General features: G+C 42.2%; 1 protein-coding gene across 9 annotated transcripts in view; it reads right to left on the bottom strand.

The window, feature by feature from the left end:
* Positions 1-23719, bottom strand: part of huwe1 (HECT, UBA and WWE domain containing E3 ubiquitin protein ligase 1) — a 59158-nt gene that overhangs the window by 28590 nt on the left and 6849 nt on the right. For 6 of the 9 annotated variants that reach the window (XM_039801645.1, XM_039801643.1, XM_039801647.1 and 3 more), the window contains 25 exons: positions 22224-22322; positions 12651-12857; positions 12378-12530; positions 12220-12282; positions 11978-12055; positions 11809-11856; positions 11556-11724; positions 11368-11468; positions 10965-11115; positions 10728-10855; positions 10495-10635; positions 10256-10361; positions 9987-10094; positions 9800-9901; positions 9565-9645; positions 9212-9318; positions 5508-5685; positions 5329-5420; positions 5024-5244; positions 4833-4890; positions 4534-4710; positions 4105-4350; positions 3190-3323; positions 1579-1691; positions 1307-1489 (listed from right to left, as the gene is read on the bottom strand). In XM_039801645.1, coding sequence (XP_039657579.1) covers positions 1307-1489; positions 1579-1691; positions 3190-3323; positions 4105-4350; positions 4534-4710; positions 4833-4890; positions 5024-5244; positions 5329-5420; positions 5508-5685; positions 9212-9318; positions 9565-9645; positions 9800-9901; positions 9987-10094; positions 10256-10361; positions 10495-10635; positions 10728-10855; positions 10965-11115; positions 11368-11468; positions 11556-11724; positions 11809-11856; positions 11978-12055; positions 12220-12282; positions 12378-12530; positions 12651-12857; positions 22224-22322 — 3244 coding nt within the window. The remainder of the gene's footprint in view (positions 1-1306; positions 1490-1578; positions 1692-3189; positions 3324-4104; positions 4351-4533; positions 4711-4832; positions 4891-5023; positions 5245-5328; positions 5421-5507; positions 5686-9211; positions 9319-9564; positions 9646-9799; positions 9902-9986; positions 10095-10255; positions 10362-10494; positions 10636-10727; positions 10856-10964; positions 11116-11367; positions 11469-11555; positions 11725-11808; positions 11857-11977; positions 12056-12219; positions 12283-12377; positions 12531-12650; positions 12858-22223; positions 22323-23719) is intronic. The other 3 variants (XM_039801648.1, XM_039801644.1, XM_039801642.1) reach the window with 2 other exon arrangements.

Below are 23719 nucleotides of genomic sequence, written 5' to 3' on the forward strand. Positions count from 1 at the left end.
GCATGGGTGTTGTCTAAAACAGTTCAATATATTTGGAATCATCCAGTGTAAAAATAAAAATAATGAACATTATAAATCATATAAATGACAAACTATTTACATTTCTTCAAAAAAGGCCCAAAAGTATGCCAAAATCCAAAACACTAATGCTATTCTTCTCTGTAGAACGGTTTCAAGTGGTAATAGACCATCTTTGGTAGGGTTGAGTATCGTTTGTTTTTTTTAATTAAAGATTTAATAATAATGTAATAACAGTAACAATAACTTATTTCACCAGTATATTGCTGTTGAACCCCAGATGGGAAAAGGGTATTTTACAATTACTGTGAATGCACCACGAGGCTACCTGTTTTAAGTGAATGCACCGTCTCTGTTGTTTAATTCCGACAACGACAGATGCGAGTGAACGCACCGTCTGTGTTTTAATTCCGACGATGGCAGCTGCAAGTGAAAGCACCGTCTGTGTTGTATAATTCCGACCATATAAACATACTGTATATCTATGAATTCCGACAACGGCAGCTGCTGCGCTGCAGTGCAGACTGTTACATCCCGCTGTTGAAGTCCTCCACAGTGAAATACAGTCACACTTTACACTGTTTAACGTTAGCAGTCAGCATTTTACAGGTGTTTAATCCAGCTGCTAGCTAAAGGTAGGCTAACGTTACATGCTGTCAGGTGTAGTGTAAAGTCAGGCACCGAAATGAGGCACCGAAACTTTCGTTCTTATTCGGTCTCGTTACTACCGTTTACGTCGGCACCGGTTCCCTATTGGCACCGAGTTTCGGCACCCAACCCTAATCTTTGGTCACATTTGACTAACTTGTGTGAGTGATCTCTACTCACAATAAACTATCTTTGTTCTCCCTTGGATGACTGCCTTCTATTGGTTACAAGACAAAAACAAGCATTCCCAAAGCATTATGGGAAACAAAATGGATGGTTAGCATCAGAGCTAGCGGCAACTGGCGGCGATAAACGGCCGAAAAATCGTAAATTATGAACATAAAGTGTATCAATCTGGGATGTAACCGTATGGATTAATTGCACAAAGACCCCGACAAACTCTGGACTTCCAGGCTGGATCCAAAACCTTCTGTAAGGGCTACGAAGACACCAAAGACATCAGCAGAACGGGCGACTGTTAGATTTTAGCTCCAAAAGATGGTATGGTTCTACTAGTTATTATTATAAAGTTATGAATCAGAGGTGCTGTTTTGGGTCGTATACGACCCGCTCGGCAACTGAGGGTTAACAGAAATAAAAACAAATTTAAACTTGACTGGCATCATACAAATTATCTCACCAGAGAGTAGCGGTTTAATCTGTTTTATGCGGGTGGCCATAGCTGGGGTAAGTTTGGACTTGGCCTTAGGGTCCGTTGCAGTAGGTTCGTCCGTCTCCATGGGAGCCAAGGTGTCCCCATCTAGACCCATGCCTTCCAACAGTCCACCAGCGGATGAATCCACAGACACTGCCTCAGACTCTACTAGATAAAGGAAAAGGAGATTTAAGTTGTTGGAGGGCATTTCAGGAACATGCTGGTTTTCAGTGAACAAATTGAAATGGTTAAATTACCAGTTTTCCTGGAGCCAGAGGCCGTGGTTGCTGCAGTGTTGCCAGATGGCTTCTCTTCTTTGGGCACCAGTTTCTGCATGTCAGCTTGGCCAAACTCACATCCTGGAGGCAGACTGTTGGGCACAGTCAAGAGGTGTTACAGGGTTAGCACCGATCCGATATTAGGATCGGATATCGGCCCCGATATTGCAAAAATAGTTGCAGTTTTTTTTTTTTTTTTTTTTTACACTCCGCCGCAGTACCGGGGCCCCTGTTAACTGCGTACCCTTCTCACTCATGGTAGTAACTTTATAACAACAATTAATAACCCACAACTAACTATCTTAAAAGGATAACACACCAAAGCATATAACAATTTGAGACTTAAACAGTTTCTAACACTAATAATTTTACATTTACAAATGTAGCTACACCGCCGAATGGCATGCTGGGTAACATTACATCTACTAGCCTAGCTAGCCAGGTAGCATAACAGTCTGTTAAGCTGGGACAGGCTACGGTCGGTACTGCACAAGAACCTAGAAGAAAGTTAGCTAGAGGATGAAGAAAGACCGGAGATACACCAGAACAACATGTGCTCAAGAGGGGCGTGGCGCGTTGTTCCCAAGTTTTTCTTTCTAACAAATCGGACATAATTTAGCCACGGTTGTTGCCCGTGCCCTACGCGTTACTACCGGCCGTGCTAACGTTACTACGCTAACGTTAAAGACCTGTCACGCCAAGCATGCAGCGAGCAACGTTATGAATGCAATACACCTCCAGTCCCGCTACAGACCGTTGAGAAAGACTGGTTCGGAGCAATAATTAAAACTCTGGATTTAAGATGTCTTGCCTGCGCTGAAATACGTCCGCCCTGCTAACATTATTCAAAACGAAGGAGGCTGACAGCAGAGCTAGGTTCAGTCGCCCACTACAACCACACTACAACAACCTAACTTACCTGCGGCCAAGGCAAGTGGTGTATACAGTACTACCTTACAACTATTTAGTTTTGAAAGGGAAACGGTGTTAAAGTTGTTTGTATGTGTAGGCTATTCATTCGATTTGAGTTTATTTTATACTCTTGCAGTTTGCACAATACAAATAGTTTAGCTTCTGTAACTGTGGAGCCAAGCAAACCCTTAATCAAAGCTTTTAGTAAACATGATGACATTAACATGTTTTTGTGATATGCTATGTACTCCTGACAGTAGAATAAGCCATTATAAACCTATATAAAAGGTGGCCCATTATTGATGGCCCATTATAATGTATTTAAATTTATTTTAAGAAGTTTGATTACATTATATTTTCGATTTGAATGCACAATTGTTTTTTAAATAAATAAATAAGAATTCAATACATTACATCTATGTTATTTTGTCTTAGTTAGGAAAGTAATGTTTAGTTAGGAATGTCTGGTGCCTTTAGTCTCTTCCACATGGTGGAAGGAAGGTATGATGTGGAAGGTATACAGTTTATTATTAATTCATTAACGGTATCGGATCGGTATCGGGTATCGACAGATACACAAAGCCCTGGCATCGGTATCGGGACTGAAAAAGTCGGATCGGTGCACCCCTAGTTACAGCTAATCGTTTAAAGAAAAGGGGTAAAGGACAAGAGATTCACCTGTTAGGCGTGCAAAGGGACAGCAGCACAGTGCTCTCCCATACCAGAGAGCAGTAGAGCTGACTGAGCTTGTTGAGAACACTCAAGCCCAGCTGGGAGCCCCACTGGTTGACTGAGATAGCTCTGATCTCACTCTGTTTAGAAAGAGAACAGAAACAGTCAGAGCTGCTGAACCTTCTGAAATGGTCTCACATTTTAAGAACCCCCTCCACAGCTTGAAAAACAAATACAATTCTTGGTAATCATTAGGGCTGGGCGATAGGGAGAAAATCAGATATCATGATATTCTTTACCAAATACCTTGATATCGCGGCGATATTCTAGGGTTGACAATTGGTGCTTTAACAAAATATCTTCACACTTAGATTTTAGATAAATAATCATCAGTAATGTGGACATAATGTCTAAGTGGGGAAAAGGCAAATAATAGAACAGCTAGAACAGTCTGGTAAGTTCAGAAAAGTACATCACTTTACTGTAATGCAGCCTTTAAAAGCAGTAAAAGACAACACATATTCAGATATCCAAAATCTAAGACAATATCTAAACTCATATCGCGATATCGATATATTGCCCAGCCCTAGTAATCATCTGCCCTTAACTTGTTGCTTGTTTGCAACTTCAGCATAACTGCACACATCACAACCAAGGATTGTGAGTACATTTGATTCTGTAGTCAAAACTAGCAGTGAAGGTAATTCTGTAAAATACAGTGCGAATAAAACTGATTCACCATCCTGCTCGTTTTATTGTTTACAACACTGATATACCGTACTATGGTTGTAATTATATAATTTAAACACTGATCAACAAAAAAATAAGATAACTATCTAAATTAAAAAGGTACAACAGGGTAAAAGGGGGTTAATTATGTTTGTTAAAAAAATAAAAATAAAAAAATACATCCATATTTACCTGTCCTACTCTGCAAGTATGGACAAACATGAGGATGTAGGCATGCGCTGCAGTAAGAGCATGTAGCAGTGGTGTGGCACGGGCTGACAACGTGGCGTCGGTGACATGGCCCGCGTTGGCCAGTTCTCTGAGAAGTACAGACCCACCAGGCACCTCAATTGGTCGATGAAGTGGCTCCAGAGACGTCAGGATGCTGTCCAGTTGGCATAGGCCCTCCTGGAGTACCTTAGGCTCATGAGAAAGAGTCTAAGGGGGAGAATTTAGGGGAAAAACACTTCAATCTTAATTCAGCAAACTGATGTTTCTTTTACCTCTAAATTAAAATAAATCGTTTGGCTTAATCTGGTGCATTGCATTCATTTGAATGTGCATCATTCCTGATAAACAAATGCAAGAAAATTATAACCGTAATCTTTCTTTTGCGCTCACCAATATGGACTTGCAGACACCAGCCACAGCCTGGCAGGCAGCAGAGGTGGGAAAGTCTATGGGCAAGTTGGGCAGGCCCAGAATAGAAACCAGAGGTAGCAGCCCCTTCTGGTTGACAAACTCCTGACAGTGGTCGTCTGTGGTGTTGTTGCTTAGAATGGATTCCACAAACTTCATCTAGAAAACATGTGCATCGCAAATCAGTTACTGAATGGAGAAATTAGGTGAGCTCTGCTTTATAGCTTGGAATATTCCACAACATGCCCAAAACAAAAACTGTCCCAAGAATCCACACTCACCACATTTAGAATATAATCCATTAGAGGAATGGGTATCCGCTCCTCCGTGCCCACCACCCTGCAAGAATACAAACATCATGAAAATGACTACCAACTAAAATATTTGACATTTAGTCAATCGACTTGAAAAAAATCTAAGTCTGTAAAGAGTTGTTGTTCTATTCTATTGTGTTATGAACTCAGCGTCATACAGTTCAAGTGGCACTGACTGTCTGTTGCTCTCTGGTTCCCCCTGCTGCTGGCTGAACGTGTGGAGGGCCTCCTCTTCCTCTTCATCCTCACTTGAAGCTTCTTCAGCAGCGTGGCTGGAGCGTGCTGGTGGCACCGCCACAGTGCCATCTGCTTTCTGGATAGACGGTTTCTGGCAGATGTACTCAGGGGCTCGACCTAGGTTGCAGATCTCCTCCAGTAACTGTAACACCAATTAAGCTTTAATTATCCTGCAAAACCATGTAGCGACACTAGAAAGAGTGCTTGTAAATAAAAGGTAAACTACCTTAATAATGGCAGTAGTAGCATCAGTCTTCAAAGTGGGTTGGTGCCTCATGAGCTCATCCACAGCACTGCCCAAGTTGGATGCAGTGTCACCTGAAGCCAAAAATAGAAAATGTCATCCACTCAAACAGTTTCCACAGGCGAAGATCTGAATAACACAGCACATACAGCCCAACTCACCCAACGGGTCCGAGCTGCGTCGCCGTCGCATGGCAGGCAGGTAGTCAGGGGACAAAAGCACTTTGAAGAGGCGCTCAAATGGCTGGCACTGAACAAAAGAGTGCAGGCCTCTTGCATTCAGGCACAGGGCACTGAACACATTGGGGAGAGAACCCAACACCTCACGGGTAGCAGGAACCTGAAAAAGAGAAACAATGAAGAACAAGCAATGAAAGTTTAAAAAAAACTGAAAAAGAAAAAACACAGATGGAAGTAGGTGAAAGTGACAAAAGGACTTTTACCCATAAAAGACCCAACATCAACCTGTGCCTATTGCCTAACAGTCCTAGTTCGCATTGGGGACCCTTTTATACAAATCTCAATCAAATCGTTAACACAACATGCCATAACCCAAGTCAGGGTCAGCCAACGGACCAGACAAATCGGAGGTCATCGTACCAGACCGTTACCCCGGATTTCCACTGGATGCATAACGGCGGCGGAGTCATTAGGTTTCCATTAAAGTCAATGTGTGTATTTCCACTGACTGCAGAACGGCTGCGTTCAGACTCCGGCACAGCTCTGGCGATCCGCAGCCCTCCAGAGCAGAACTTCTATTTTTGTTGCCGGACGCCGGAGAGCTCCGCAGCAATTCAGCACACGGCAGATAGTGCGGGACAGGAAGTCGAGCACAGAAGCTAAATAAAACATCCGGTTAATTTTCAAAATAAAATACACCGTGCTTACGGCGGATCATATTTTACCTGCACTACACCTTGAAAACACAGCACAGAGTTGTTTCCCCTCTACTCCTCCGGATGGAAACTAAAGCCTGGCTCACACTACAGGAGTTTTAAAATCCTAACCGATTTTGAAATCTGGTTGCAGCACACACTTGAGGAGAATCTTTGCAGATTTTCTTCCCTCAAATCTTAAACATGCTCACACTACAATATTTGAAAATAGTGGGGCATCACACACTACAAGATATTAAGATTATCTTGCCAGATTTAGCACATCACGTGACGCGATCTCACGTGCAAGTGCATGTAAACAAAATGGATACTGTGTCACGGCAACTTGCTGTAGTAACACGGGCGTCAGTTTGGTTTGAAATGTGCTGGGGACAGAGACGCATTCGGAAGTACATTTCCAGAAGTGCTGGGTACAATGACGCATACATTTTTTTTTCTCTCTTTTGCGCAGGTCATGTTTTGAAAGACGCTGTCCTGTAGCTTATTAATGAATAAAAACGTGGTTTAATGTATGTAAACAATGATCAATGATTACCTGATTTCTCTCTAATATTGTTCCTCATAACCACTGAAAACTGTCAAAAAAAATTTGAACCCAAAGTCCCATTATTATAGACGTTATCTGACATTTAGCGTTTCTGCTTCACATTTTCAGCAGGGCAGCGGAGCAGCTGTTGGTTGACTCCCCACGGTTCTCATGGGCTTCATAAGTCGTAACATGAAAAAGCTTAACGTGGTTTAATGTACCTAAACAACGATCAATCATCACCACATTTCTGGTTAGATTTTTTGACAGTTTTCTGTGATTATGAGGAGCAATATGAGAGAGAAATTTGGTAATCATTGATCATTGTTTAGGTATAAGCTTTTTCCTCGCTATAGGCGCCAATGAAGAAGAAAACGACAAGAATGTCCCGACAGGCAGTGTTGTGAACAGAGATGCGTGCGGCTGTGTCTGTGCCTGCCCTGGGTGGAGATAGAGATTGTTGTGGATTTTTTGCATCTGTCGCTCAAGAATTGTGTCTGTTATGGACTTTTTTCTTCTTCTTTTTTTTTTTTTAAACTAAACTGATCTCAAGTTTCTCAAAAAAAGTGGTGTGTACAAAATGACTCATGACGAAATCTGGTAGGTACCCACCGTCCCCACCGAAATCGACGCCTATGTGTAGTAATACTTATTCTTTGTACCAATAAAAAACAAAAGAAAATAAAACGAGCATGGACGATAATATTATTCAAACAAACTATGTGCAATGCATCTTTTGTTAGACCTGAATGTAGCAGATGATCATTGACCTAGATCTAAGGTTTACATTTGCTAGCTAGTGCGCTAGCAACTTTGTACACTCACCCGGTATGTCCAAATCTGAAGCGATCTCCCCCCAGCTCTTCTCTTTATCATTCCGATTAGGATACTCTTTTGATGATACATTAAACAGGCACTCGTGCTGTTGCCACATCTCCACTAGGGCTGGGCAATATGGACTAAAAATAAAATCCCTGATTTTTTCAAAAGAAATCCGATTTAAGATTTAAATAGATTTTTTTCTCCCTCTACTTAAAATCAATCTGCAGATGACAAAGAAAATGTTCAAAACAAGTTTCATTAAATTGGTTTGAGGTTGGGGGCTATATAGCTATTCAACAACAACAAAAAGGATGCGTGAGATAAAGCTGTTTTCACACAGACCGGTAATTCACTTCTCGTTCCTCGCTAAAAGTTCAAATCATTTTAACGTTATTGCGCAACCTTGCCCCTATTTTCACCTGTTGCTGAGTAACGAATATGAGAATGATGACTCTCAGCCGGGGACAGTGCACCGCGAGCGGAGATTACAGATAAGTAAGTAATGAAACGACTGGTTAAGAAAATAATTAATGTTAGTCGCTGCCATGTTGTTTGTGTCTCTCAATGGCAAACGCGCAGGGGCAGGGATGAGCCCGTTCGGAGCTACGGAAGCCCAGAGGGGAGCGTCGGCGGATGTTAAGGAGAAAATCAATTTTTCATTTAAACAAATCCACGTTAATTACACATTCGAGTTAATCGATAAAATCGATTTATCGCCCAGCCCTTAATCTCCACCATCCTTTCTTTCAACTCAGTTGTCCACCGGACCCATACTACAACTGCTTTCGCATACATTTCCAAGTTTCCGTCACTTTCCGTCTCCTTGCAGACCTGTCTCTCATTGGCTATTGTGGAAGTACTGACGTAATCACAGTCGTTTCACGCCCGATTATAATCCTAGATATCAAACATGTTTGATATTATCGGGGCGGCCCCGATGTGTGTGCGAGCAGATCGGGAGGTGCAAGATTCGATCTGTGAACGCCTCACATCACCAGATAATCTGCGCCAAACATCGAAACGATCGAGGTCCTCGACAAGATTTTTTTCTCAGATTCTCGGGAGGGGTAAATCGGCCTAAAACTCCTGTAGTCTGAGCCAGGCATAACTGTTGTTTTTGTGGTTCTATTCTACTTGAATTTGCGAGAACTTGTGGGTCCTCGTGACTACAGCGGTCAGTCATGCCGCAGCCGTGCCGCAACAAATCCGGACCTGGTGGGTATTGACGGACGGTGGAGCACGCAGCAAACGCGCATTGGAGCCGGTCTGCAGCCGTTATGCATCCAGTGGAAATCCGGAGTTATCCTTGCACCATTTTTTTCTGATGCATGTTCTACTAATGACCTGACCTATGACCTGACCTATGGACACAGGGCAACCCCTTTACACTGAGATTCAACCAATTTCCAAAGTGAATGAAGAGCTGAGAGCAAGGGTAATCTGACAGTGTTAGTAAAGTCTTTCAGCCAACTCTGAAGACTTAAGTAACAATTTAACAATTTCAGACGTTAAATTTAGTTCAAGTGCTGTGACAAGAGAAAATAAGATTGACAATAGTGAATTATTGTTAACTACAAGAAAAAGGAGGAGACAGACAAAAAAGGGCAGTGCTGGAAACTCACATCTTTGATAAGAAGGGCATGCAGCATGACATCAGTAAGACCATTATCCTGCAGGGAGGAGAGCAGGGATGGCTCCTGGAACACAAACACCGTCACAACCTCCGTTGCTACAAACCCAAAAGATGGAGACAAGAGCGTTGTGGGGAAAAGAAAAAAGATCAAAATCCAAAACAATGACAACAAATTGTACATTACATTAAATAAGCAAACAGTAAAATTCCATTAAATTCAATTGACTTCTCCAGTTGATAGTTTTATGTGACAAATTTTGCATTCCCGAAGTCAAGTGACAGAACTTTGCTCAGTCAGAAGAGTATTTGAGGGGCTTTACTAAAATGCAACTGTGAACTCACCTAAGAGGAACAGTGAAGGGCCATAATACTCTGCATTACTGATGATGTGCTTGAGTGAGGTAGGCAATGACCCATCCATTACTTGAGAAAAAGAGGGCGCACAAACACATTAACATTATGAAATGTATAGAGGCATATAAAGGCAATACTTAATTAACCTGTTCAACATGTATAAACAAGATTAGTACAAGACTCTTGATCTCTAATTTATAAAAAGAGGATGCCAATGACTCACCGTGGCGAATACCATCAGAAAAGGCAGGGTCCTGGATGGCTTTCTTCAAGAAATTTAGCATCGACTTTAACAGAGCAGCCCTCTGGGGGATACACTGCATACCTAGAGAGACAAGTGTCGAAGTGATGATAGAGTACAATCGTGGCAAGTGTTTGATTTTTTGTTTTTGTGCATTTGCTGTGTGTACCTGCACGAGGAGCGTTAGCAGCACTGCTCTGCGCTCGCTGGTCCGCTTCTGGTCTGGAACCAGAAGATGTGGACGGTCCAGGGCTGCTTTCCATGGCAACTTCTGACACTGTGAGAATACATAATGTTGGCAAATCAAGGCAACAATTTGGGGATTCTTTACAACTTGGCGACATTGACAAATAGCCTAGAGCTTATTATAGCCTTGACTTACAGATATTAATTTCTGAAGGTGAGAACATTCCCTAGGTCTTAGGAATAGTGACTTACTCTCCATGTCTGTGTCCATGTCCTCAGACTCAACAGCTGTGCTAGGCCTCTGGATCTTTGGCTTGATGACAAAAGGGCACTCTTTCCTGGACAGGTCAACCTCATGCTACATATAAAAAAAGTGATTGAGCGTGATGGAGAGAAGAATAAGTGAGTCCAGAGGTTTGGCAGAAGTTTCAGTGACTCTGTTGCTAAAAGCTGCTGTGTCATGAATGAGAAATGCAAAGTGCATAACCAACCTCTAGCCTGCAAATGAAAATGGTAAGGCCGCTGTGGGACTGAAAGGCAGCCATGTCAAGGTTGGTGATGAGGTCTACGACCCGCACTGCTCGCGTCACAAAGGTGATCTGGTCCTGCTCATCACCCAGGAATTTGATAACCTATAAAGTAAGATAATAAAAGGGAATACTAAATTTAAAAGAAAAGAAAAACTACAAGTGATAATGACATTAGCGGTAGGATCAGTAAATACCTTCAGGAGGGCTTCCATCATGCCACAGGATACAAGGGCTTCCCCTCCAGCATCATAGCTAGCCAAGTGGTAGAGAAATGAAAACAGTGCAGTGGCAAACTGGTGTGGGTAGGGTTCCATCAGGGGATCTTGGAAATAGAAATTAAAAGTTAAACAGTCTTCCATTTTAGTTGTCCCATAAACTTGTGCATCAACACACACTAAACTTTAGACAAAATGTTTTGGCTGTATTCTCACCAATCATTGCTTGTATACAGTTGCGCACCAACACAGGTAAGAAGCCATGGTAGGAGGCAGTGCCGGTGCAGTCGATGATGTTGGAAAGCTTGGGCGTCCGCTCCAGATGGACAATCGAAGTTAAAGTGCGCAAAGATGCTGCCTTGATATCCTGAAGAATAAAATCAAAGTCAGTATTTCAGAAAACTAAAAAAAGAAGAGGGACTTGATACTTCTGCAATGACACTGAGAATACTGAGCTGACTGGAGAATACACACATTAGGATCACCTCAAAGTAAGGTCTGACAAAGCATCAAAAAATATTTAATGTCATTTTACAAATACAGTGCTACTGCTAGTGTGGCATAGGAATTTAGTGTCATAACAGTGATCAAGCTGAAAAAGCAATTTTTTTTTTCTTACCACAAGCTGTTTGTCTGTAATCTGTAATACATCCACCAGCTCCTCTATCAAGCCATTATACAGAATACTGTTGGCTGACTCTTGGAGTGCATTTGAATACACTGCAAAGAAGATCGAAAACATCAGAAGTTACAACTAGGAACAAAACCCTTTCTCATTTATCTTAGGAAGAAGGCCAGTATACTCACCCAGTATAGAGATAGCATGGAGTCGGGCCTGCACAGCCTGCAACCTCTTCTTGTGATTTGAGAATCCATGGGCCAGTCGAATATGTGTGAACAGCAGGGTCTGCTTGTCTTTAGGGATGTTGTACATCACTGTCAGCGACTCCATGATCTCAGATGGGCTCTCTGAAATCTGAGAGATGCAGAGCATGTGTAAGCTGAAGAACCTGAGGTATTCTTACTCAACTGTAATGAAACAATTCTAATCTGACTGTACCTTGTCAAGCTGCTCGATGTGAATATAGTGTAGTGTGTTACTACTTGTCTGGGGAAATAAGAGTACAGAAAGGTTTAGGAAGAAGTTGAATCATAAACACAAAAATCCATAAATATATTTCGTTTTTTTTAATACATTGATTGCATGAACAAATGTCTTAAGTCTTTACCTTCCTCTCTACTTTGACCTCAGGACCCAGTTCAGCGTAAAACTCGAAGTGCAGTGTGGTGGCACTGGGCGGGTACTTCTGCTCGTGTACCACCGGAAAGCAGCATAGTAAGAGAAGACAGTTTATAAATAGTGGTTAATTAATCTTGTTAGACAGCCTTTATTCATAAACATAAAACTAATAGTCCCAAAGCTGTAGGTAGTTGATAGAGACAGTTATAAACGTCACTGTAAAATTCTTACCGTCATAAGCAGATCCCTGCAGCACTCAGCCAGACCAAAGCCATTCTCCTTTCCTCCCCAGCTCTACAGAAGAGAAGAAAGACACTAAACAATACAGCTCTTTCTCTTGAGGGACAGGTGGAATCAAGTCAATAGGAAAACAATGGCATTCACTAGACCTCAGCCAGGTGTTGCAGACGGGCCAGTAGAGGAGTCCTTTTGTCAGATCCCAGTCTTGTGATGTAGTTGGAGCGCTTACTGAACACATAGAGCAGGTTCAGCACAGACAGGACCACTTGCATGTCACATGACGCTAACAAGGTAGTTAAGTGCTGTAAAAGGGGTGAGAGTGAAAGATAAAAGAGGGTGAGCTGCTTTACTATTCCCACTGTGACATATACACAGTCCAGAAAGCAGAGTAGTGTTCCAGGGTGTATTAGGTTCAAGCCTACCTCTATAGAGCTGTAGAGATGCCTAGAGAAGCTATACTCAATGAGCAGGGCTGTGAAGTTGAGCACTGCCAAAAGCAGGGCTTTGAGCTGTCCGTTGTCAGGACGGTCACACACCAGAAGCCATGACATATTCTCCACGGTCTGGCCTGCATCACACAGAATGCCATCAAAGCGGTCCAGTAGATCCACCCAATGGTACAGCTCACACTGTTGAAGACAAACAAAATAATCTTCAGTGATCAATCAAGTAAATGTAAAGTATCCATCTTTTTTATTTTCCTAAATTTATGAAGGATTTTGGGATGGATGAAGTCTGAACCAAACATATGAACATATTTCCTACAGTAAACCTGATGTGAAATGCCATGACATTTTTGTTGGCTTGTTTTCTGGTTTTGTTTTTTTGGCTCATCAAGTGGTTACAGTCAATAGTTGTTATAGTTGGGACAGGTGGCAACAGTGTACAAATCAAACTGTGGAAAACAACCATCCATGAGATGTTAAAACACGCAGCACTGCGCAGGCAGTCAGTAGTGATGGGGGGTGCTGCGGAGAAGAGCTGACACGCGGAACAGGAGTGGGTCTTAATACATCCATGAACAGGAGTGGATGGCTAGCAGAAAGAAAGCTCCTTGAGCAGAAATGGATAAATTAAAGGGTCTTTTGAATGGCAAGTTGAGTTTCAAAGCCCTTCCAGATGGTTCTCTCTACAAAACTAAAGTTATTTGCATGTACTGTCGATGTGAACTGAGTTACCAATGGAGTAGCCGAGTCTCAAATACCATTTCAGGATTTTCCCTGCATAGGGAAAGATTTGGCACCTCCCAGAGGTTTTAAGCCAGTGGCAAAAGAAAATCACGAGCGCTAAAACGTCCGATTTTCAGAAGCCAGCCTCCCTCTCATCCACAGCCACTATACACATGCAGCTGGCACTAATTTAACTAAATCTGAACTCTCTGCTGTGAGGCTAGTGCTAATGGGATCTCCGTTTGCACAGTGAGGCTGTACCGGACTCTCTCGTGACCATGCTGACTTGGGGACCGGCAGCGGGCTGCGCTGCCGTCTATCAGTATTAAATTGAGACAGTTTCATAACCTGTGAAAACGTCTCGTAGTCACGTTAAATAGACGTCCAATTCCGTGTTTTTGTGGTTAGTGGTTTTAACACCTCATGCAAGCCGTACGATAGTACGCATGAAAACCACATGCGCTAGCTTTATCAGCATTGCCCTAACTCCCTGAACAAGCTGCAGAGGTGGTGTCGTCCTGCTCCGTCTCTCTGCTGAGCCCCGTTCGTGTAGCAGCAGCAGTTAAACTGCATTTCACACTATACTGGTTCAATTTGCAATTTATCCGCGTTCACATACACTCCGAACCGCAGCGGTGGTCCATTACACTACTAGTCCTAATGTAGGCTATAATTAACATCGCTGACAATTTATGGATTAATAGAATGTATTTCAAAATAGAAAACATTACACTTCATAACATTTTGTATTCTTAACACTATTGTATTGTGGTACAAATTAGCTTCAACAGTAATAGCAGTTACTTTATGCAACTCACTCCTAAATTAAAAAACTAATCAAATTAACTGGATTTAGTGTTCCAGTGAAGTCAGACGCGAAAGCCCCCTTTAGTGCATTATATTCCATTATATTTTTAATTGTTACCTGCCACCAGAATTTTAGGTTTTCCTTGACATAAATAAAGATGTTGGTCAGAATGCAGGAAATGAAGTCTTTGACACTCAAAGTTTCCCCCAAAAGGCCCTTTCTGAGCCTGGAAAAACACTGCACTTGAGAATTAAAAATGTGCAAAAGAAATTGTGGTTAATTTGCAAGGAACGCAAGTTAAGGACACTTATGCGATTAATCGCAATTACAATTTTTTATACAATAATTTATTGTTTATTTTTAGCATTCTGATGCATTTTTCAATGACAATGTTCCCATTTGTCATTTCACTCTTTTTTCAGTGTAAGTTTTTTCCAGTTTCAAATTTAATTTCTTTCACTGTTGAGGGGTTTAAGGGGAGGGGGGGGGGCAAGGAGAGCATGAAATCTGGAGAAAACGTCAGTCTACTGGACCCACAGCCTGCTCTGAACCAAGCCTACGATAATGTCTTCCATTAGTTCACCTGGAACTCTCAGCACCAATGTTAAGTCCTTTTCTCTCTGCCCTTGTTTTTTCACATAGAACCAGGCTGGTTAAAGTTAGTTAACTTAAAGTGACTATATGTAACTTTTTAATGTTTCTGAAGCTTTGTCAGTTTTCATATAATGATCTTAAATGACCTGTAACAGCAAACAAGACTAACAGTTAAAAGAATGCTAATTTTATATAGTTTTTAGTTTAGTCTCTGCCCGGGCTTGATTTTTCCCACAAAGTCACAGATTGATTTGCGGCAGGTAGACTGTAGCCTCATGAGACAGTCCTAATCTCACGAGCTCCAGTTTTCCACTCGCAGATCAGTCTGGCATCTTGAGATAAGAGAAAAATAAGAGAAAACGACCGACCAATCAGCGTTGGTTTTGAGGCGGGTTTAGGTGTGATGCAACGAGAAGCGACTGTTCAGTCTAAACAACATGGCAGCTTTCACGGATGAGATGAGCGTAGCTATTGCGCAAGTTTTATCCGAATTAGAAAGTATTTCTTCATTGAAAGAAGAGCAAAAAACAGCACTGGAGGCTTTTCTCGGAGGAAAAGAGGTTTTTGCTCTTCTCCTGACTGGTTTCGGCAAGAGTTTGATCTGATTGGTTGATTTGGCCCATCTATCACCAACATAGGTGGTGATAGACAGATGGTTTATCCAATCAGTTAACCAGTATTTTCACCCCTTCCCAAAAGTTCTCCAACGGAAAGTTCCTAAATGGATATGCCGTTCAAATGCGAAGCAATCTATCTGGCGGAGTCAGGTTAGGTAGACGGCACTACAGTAACACATTCTGATGAGTCACAGATTTCTTTGTAACACCGGAAAAGCCTGTGTTATTGTATCCAGCCAGGTAAAAGGTAGCAGGAGATTTCTTTATATAGGCCTAATTGTATTTTCATGTTATTTTAAGTTATCTGTTGTAGTTATGGCTGATACTGGGGCAGGACCATCAAAGAAAAGAAGGAAACAAAGAACTAAAGGCTAAAAAGGGAAAGTGAAAGACAACGGGCGAAAACGCGAGTCAATTTCGGTCGGGTTTTTAATAGACAGAGACAATTACGGGATTGTAAAGAATTCAAAACCCACCCCGAATTGGCTCTCAGGTGTCTATTTCATTCATAAAATAACTTTAGATTGCACAATGTCATTGTACGTCAGTAGTCAACATTAAATTACACCCCCTTCCATTTAGCGGACGTTTTTTTCCTTTTAGTCCGTGTTGACCTACTCTTTTCTTTCCCCTTTTAACGTTACTTGTGTAAAGCGTCCGTGGGTTTTATGAAATGCGATATATGAATCTATGTTATTACTTTGGTTGCTACAACAAACACTTAATGCTTTGGCTCGTGGCAAGTGACAATGTTACCTGGTTTAGCTCACGAGACATCCAAAGTAGGCAAAGTTATCGTATGCAACACTTGAAATGCAATAATGCATCATCTTATTATTATTATTATTATTATTATATCTTATTCTTTCATTGTAAATGAATGATTTTCTGTCTGAGCAAAACATTCATCGCAACTATATGACCTCCCGGAAAAGCTAACTCTGTACTATACAGTGGGTAATGCAGCACCGTAAAGAAAAGATATTACGACATCATGGGTGGTAAAAACACTGCTTAAATCAACACCAACTGAAAGTTACATATAGCCACTTTAACTGACATTACGTAAAAGGTTCGCTGTAACAAGTGCTAACGTTAGCCAATGTCAGCTATCATTGCCAACGTTAGGCTCTACGTGAAAAACTGAAGGAGAAACAGACTCACCTTGAACTAGGGAGATCCAGGTGCACTAGTGAAAGCAGTTGCCGTAGAAACATGGTAAAGCCAGAGGCTTACTGTGGTCGAGCAGTCGTACATGGAAAGGAGGCAGCCGCGGGGCTATTTACAGACGGGTCCAAATGCGTTCGTGAGATATTCTCACAAACACGTTTGTAAGGGAGTCTCAAAAACACAGAAAGAGAAGGACAAGAAGGCGCTGAGCAAATCAATGCGCTGTGCGTAGCTCTACAATGAAATAGGATTTTACCCATTTTACAAGTTAAAAAATAGAAAATCAATATGAGTTGGGCAAGTTGATATTGTGGCGGGCCGCCACAAATTAATCAATGTATGGGAAACACTGGACACTTTTTCAAGTTTGTAAAAAATACTGTTATAATTAATATTTTGTTTAGCATCGTTTACCCACATAAAATGATAAAAAAAAAAAAAAAACTGGAAAAAAAGGGTCTGGAAACTCTCTCCCTCATTGAGAAATTTTGGATCGTGCAAGGATGAGACTCATTCAGGGCTCACAGTCTGCAACTATAGCTTCTGTGTCCTGACTGAACCTGGAGTCAATAAGACCTATGCGGTGTCTCGAATCGCTCACATCTGTACTTAACACTTGCTATTTTGAGTGCATAGTGCGTTCAAACTGACAAAGTATAGCCAAATGCAGTGCACTACGAGTACCCGGATGCTGCACTGAAAACATTGAGGGTAGAACGCTGGACACTACTCGCCCTCAACGGTCGCCATCTTTGCTACGTAGCGGAAGCTACAGGACCAACGTATTTAAAAAAAAAACAGTGAAAACCGAACTATACAACTATAATTAATACATGTGTTTTTTCAACAAGTACCACTATACTGTAGTCAGATAGCGAGAAGATAGTATATATTTTGTTGGTCGACAATAGGTGGTGGTAATGCTCCGCCCGGTTACAATTTACCATTAAAAAGAAAAGTTAGTGACGTACCTAATCAAGCTTGCCCGGGATCTCAAATTTCAGATTAGTGCACACTGCACAGACATCTCTCCCTTCAGGAGAGGAATGTTAAAACACCTCTCTTGTGACAAACTTTGCACAATTACAAGTTAGTATAGTCAAAGTCAGACATTTTAGGGGGCATAAACCAATTTTTTTTTTTTGACTGGACGGGGACTTTAAAATAATCATTTGCAGCGCCGCAGTTTAAGATTGACGTTAACAGTTAACATTGATGAGCCAGATTAATTCACTATTTCAAACAAATTACTTTGCAAGACTACAGAAAGACAACTGTTGAAAAATAACTATTAAAATGTGAATTTGTCGTACTGGGCAAGAGTGTACTGAACGGAGGTGTAATGGGCTGACAGGGAGAAATCAGCTGTGTCTCTAGCCTGCCCAGTCACAGAGGCGACAGAAAGCCTTTTTCTTATTACTTCTAACTTTCTGTTATCAGTTATTTGAAATGCCAATATAGCAAATTACACAGCAGAGCTGACTTTAATGTCTGTATATATATTTATATGTTGTGTCGCAACCTTAAAATAATGTGTGGCACAGGAGCATGAGAATTTCTACTGTTATGTTGAGGTCAAGAAAAAGGTACCGTATACACCTGGTCAGCACTGAGGCTCAGGAGGAGCTTCTACTCTAAGGCCACGAGCCCTTTTGACTAGAGATGCACAGAAACCAGATTTTTGAGGTTTGGCCCAATACCGTATCCACTAGTTAAAGGGGTGATAGAATGCAAAACCGATTTTACCCTGTCATAGTTGAATAACGACAGTTCGGTAGGTAAATAGGACAAACATAGAAGCTCAAAATCCCATTGACACCCCTTTACTATGAAAATCTCATTTTTTGAAACTGCCGCTGAAAACGGGTGAATCTCAACAAAGCTAGAAGCTTACGTAAGCATCCCAAGACCTGTAACTTTGTCACGCCCATGGGTGTATTAAGAGAACGGTCACGCCCCAACATTTACATAGGCTACACAACTGACCTGAGATCAGGTAGTTTTCTGAATCTAGGTCACGCAGATCTCTGCTATTCCATTACAAAATTCACTTCTGAAACTTTTTTATGCGAGAAATCAACCATATAAAGCTCAAATATGGGCCGTTTTACGAAAATGGATGGCTAATTGCAAATTTTGTCCGACTGTGTCGGAGTTTAGCGCCGGTTCTGCCTGGGTTGCTACATCGCCGCCCTGCCTGCCCTCCGTCACAGACCCCGGCCTGCTGTGAGCTCGATTGAGCTCGGCCGGCGGCCCGGTGCTCAATACCCGCGCAAACTCACCCTTTCCTGGGTGACTGGAACTACCACACGCCGCTGCCCTGACAGAGCTCCAGGGCCTGCAGCTCGCTGTTCTTCCTCCCCTCTTTCTACTACCAGTGAGTGACTGAGAGTGCGGTCAGCGAGCTGGTTACGCCCGCAATCTTTTACCGCAGCCCGCAGGTTCCAGTTAATCTTATAATGGGTATGTGTGTTGAGTTATTTAAACAAACAATCGGGGAAATAAACTCCTCTTGTCCGCGAGTCTCATTGATAGAGCTGCGGTGAGATGGAGTCCATCAATGAGAGCTAGCTAGCCTCCTCCTAACTCTGACATTCACAAAAATACATTCAATTGAAATAGTGTTAGCTAAGCTTTGTCCTTGAGACCTTGAGGAACATGTAATATTCATGCCGTGACGAAATTCAAACTGTAAATATACTTTAGTTATGAGAAAGTGAGCAAGCTGCGATATTTCCCCATTGTAATGAATGGGACATATAGCTAGCAGCTGCTCGTCCTACAAAGACGCCTTGCGTTCATAAAAATGCCTTAAAATCAAATCGGACACAACGGTTAGCTTTATAAGACATTGGGGAATGATGTTATACAAGTGGCGTGACGAAATTCAAATTGTAAATATAATTTAGTTATGGCGAAAGTGTAGCTAGCTAGCTGCGGTATTTCCCCATTGTAATGAATGGGACATATGGCAAGCAGCTGCTCGTCCTACAAAGACGCCTTGCGTTCATTAAAATGCCTTAAAAATCAAATCGGACATTGTTATAAGTTACGTCAAATTCAAACCCATATATTATAGTTATGCCGGCAGCTGGCCGCGAAGCCCCGTAGTGCAGTATCCACAAAGGGTGACTTTGCCCTGGGTATGGAGCCCAGCAGGCTGCCGCTTTCTCGCTTAAAGTCTCAGAAGTGAATTTGGTAATGAAACATTGCAGTGTCTGGAATATGAGATTCTGTTGCCTCTCTAATGCATGTGTATTGGGGATTCGCTCAACCAATCAGCGCGCGTCTCTAATGTGTGCGTATGGCAAGTCGCTCAACCAATCAGCACGCAGCTCATCTAAATACCATATTTGGAAGAAAAGCTCTTGTTACAAATAGGGCCAAAACACAGGGATGCATAAGGGGCAATAAAATATCAACCAGGCCATTTTCAGCCCGACCAATGTTACATACTCCATTAGGAGACCATAAGGAACAGTGTGAAATACCCTATATAATCATTCTATCACCCCTTTAAGATTCTGCCGAAACTGAATCCTACTCCCATCATCAGTCCATTAACACAGTAAACACATTAAGTAAACAACGTCCATAGCCTCTAAAATAGTAGGGATGCACCGAATATTTGGCCACCGAAAATCTTTGGCCGAAATACTTTTATCATCGAAACAATACGGAAAATGTTGTGATGACGCAAACAGAAACCGCGACCTGCAAGTGTGTCAGTACCCGATCCGTTCCACCTGCAAAGCATCTCCTAAGCAAGGAGGTTGAGACGGACCATGGAGTGAAAACAATGAAAAGTACGCTCTTAGAGTCTGTCAGCACACGTTTCATTGAGATCTATTCGGATCCTCTGCACTTCATCGCGACTGTACTCAATCCGCGTTATAAAGACCATTACTTGGATTCGGAAATAAAGCAGGGCGCACGAGAAATTATCCAGGCCGATGGATGCGGAGAACCCGTGTAGAGACGGAGCAGCGCCCAGCGCAGGAGGAGATCAGAGCGCAGAAAAAGACTTGTCTCTCTGCACCAGATGAGGGGCATGCACCCTCGTTGTCTGATATGTTCAGTGAAATCCTGCAAGAAAGTGTCTCAAATAATAATAACAACAACAACAACAACAACAACAACAACAACAACAGGTAAGCTATTCTGTTCTTAGGCTACTATATACTGTATATGACTATCAGATTGTAGCCATATTTCTGCTAGATATTTTTTTAATTAAACTTTAATATTAATTTATACAATTGCAATGCCTTGATTTTGGTAAAGTTAGTACACAGTCATAGCCATAAATGCAATGGTACTAATAATTTGCCTAATTTCTTTCGGTGTTTCGGTCTTAGTTTCCTCTTTTTCGGTTTTCGGCCAAGAATTTTCATTTCGGTGCATCCCTATAAAATAGTTAAATGCAACAACTTAATGTTGAATTCACATGCTCTTTTCACATCGTAGGAAAGCACATCTCTATCACCAGATGAGTGAAAATTTTGTTTGGCAAATTTTCGCTAACCAGTGTATGATGAAGGAATGGTGGGTGTGTGAAACTAGAAAGCTAACGATAGCTAACGAGCAGCAGCCGGCCGTTCGGTCGCTCCGCTCCCACTGTAGGGAAAACGACTGACAGCCCAGGAGAGGCACTGTCTGGTTAACAAGTTTTTAGCTGAGACTGTCCTTCCTTTGCCGTACCTGGGGTTGCTGCGTTTTGGCTGCTGTCTGTGGATTCCTTCATGTGCGGCTTGTATTCTTTCGGATGTTTCATGCGCAGGTGTTTTGGCAGCGGTGATGTGTGTTGTTTGGGGTCCTTGATGCCGCAGGGCAGGTCGGCATTGCGGGTTGTGCGTGTGGCTCACCTTCTTTTGGCAGGGGAGTGCTGCCAGGCGGCGCTTTTCTGCTCGAAAGTTCAGTGTAGCGTGCGCAGTGCAAGCATAGGGTTCGGTGGGAAAGAATTCTAAGGTTCGGCAAGAATCGAACCTGACGGGGTTCGATTTCTGCCGAACCTTAGAATTTCCACTTGCAAAGCCCAATATTCAGCCGAATCCGAATCCTGGATTTGGAGCATCCATTAAATTATGTTATAATTAGCCTGGCTGCATGTGTTGTTTTGTGGTTTGCCAACTGAAAAGATGACAAAGAAGTATGAAGAATGTGGACATGTCGTTTTCATGAAAGCAGCATAATTTTTTTGGACCATGTAGTGTCTAAGACGTGTCCCAGTGCCTGTCAAATTCATGGAATACACCTCTTATGTCCGTGATATTCCACACAATCATTGACCAGCGGGAACACTGTCATCATAGATATAGTTATGACAGGGTTTCCAAAGAAAAGATTGACGGATGTTACCTTGCAAGGCAGCTAGATTCTCGCAATATCACCCAAAATTACACAAGAATTCCATCTTGCCAGGCTTCAAGTAATGCATTTGTGTCCGGACAGTAGTGAACCAAACCAATCAGCGTCTGGTGAGGAGCTACTGGCAGCTACAGGTGTGGTTTAGGGGTATGAGACAGCCCTTTCCCAAACAGTTTCCAATGATGGCTTCTCAGATGGTTTGGTGTAACAAACCATCTGGCGTGTCAGGTTATGACGAAGGTGCCTCTCCCTCTTTTGTTTAGAACTTACCTTGCCAATATTCCAGGTCTTGATGTGCTGCAGTTCAACCAGCAGTTGCTCATCACTGCATGCCTTGAGCTTCTCTATAAGTATCCTACAGTCAGCAGGCTGTAGGTTAAGAAGGAGCACCCAAAATGGTTAGTCAGAGTGAGTACACATACCACCTATGCATCTTTTCTACTAACATAGTATAGCACAGTCTAACACACTTTAGTGATGCTGTGACATGCTGAGAAGTTAAAATTTGCATTTCTTCTGTGAACTCACAGTAGGGGGTAACCGCATTGCCCTGCAATATCAGTATTTTTGTCCAACTTATTAGCAAGGCCAAACTATGACCATCTTTCGCCTTTAACCTGGAGTGGCACTGCACTAAAACGACTGGCTTCAACATAGTCGACCATCCAACATGCAGTTCCGATAAAGCATATTGGCAGCTTAACAGATAGAAGCCTATCAATTTTGGAATCTGCTCTCCTTTAAAAAGGAACACGCTGACTTATTGGGAATTTAGCTTATTCACCGTAACCCCCAGAGTAAGACAAGTCGATACATACCCTTCTCATCTCTGTGCGTGCTGTAAAGCTGTCTGATGGCTCCAGAGGCATCAGCCCATAACAGAACAGGCAGGTGAATGGTTCCAGTAATCCTACTGCTATGCGATTAAGTCAAAATAGCGCACATCTTCCTATTTACATGTTGTGATTTGAGAGTCATAGCGTGGGGTAAAACAACGTAACATGAGACACAGCCATCTTTTAACCGTAAAAAAAACCGGCAACTATATTCCGCGCCGGAAGAATATAGTACTTGGGCGGAGTGATATGCTCGCAGCAAGCCTGTCTGAGAATATAGTTCCCGGTTTGTTTACTGTTAGAAGATGGCTGTGTCATGTTACGTTGTTTTTTGTACACGCTGCGATTCTACAAATCACAACATGTAAATAGGAACATGTTGGCGTTATTTTGTCACAATTCGAAGCAGTAAGCTAGTTGGAACCAGTTACCTGCAGGATCTGTGCTGGGCTAAGCTAATGCTGGAGCCGTCAGACAGCGTTACAGCACACACGGAGATGAGAAGGGTAACCGTAAGTAAGACAGTCGATACATATATCGACTGTCTTATTTACGGTTACGGTGAATCAGCTAAATTCCAAATAAGTCGGCGTGTTCCTTTAACATAATCTCAGAGGTGTAAGTGCTGTGTGACTGCTATGAAAAGCAAAAATGTCCTGCTGCTTAAATGCTCACCACCGCTATGATTTTTGTTGTGAAGCACCTATAGAAAGTACAGCCTTATTGTCACCAGGGTTAGCAACTGACTGCCTACTCCTTGTTTTCAGTGCTCTTTTGGTCAGCGCATCATTTTGCAAGTAAAGGAATAGTAAAAGAAGCAGCCACACTTAACTGGTTAGATAATGTAGGTGCAGGTGACAGGCATCTACTGCTGTTTGTGCAAATATAAAACCTCCAGCAAAGCTCAGCTTTACTACTGTATGGAAATTA

The sequence above is a fragment of the Perca fluviatilis genome, chromosome 5 (genome assembly GCF_010015445.1).
Source record: "Perca fluviatilis chromosome 5, GENO_Pfluv_1.0, whole genome shotgun sequence".
NCBI lineage: Eukaryota > Metazoa > Chordata > Actinopteri > Perciformes > Percidae > Perca > Perca fluviatilis.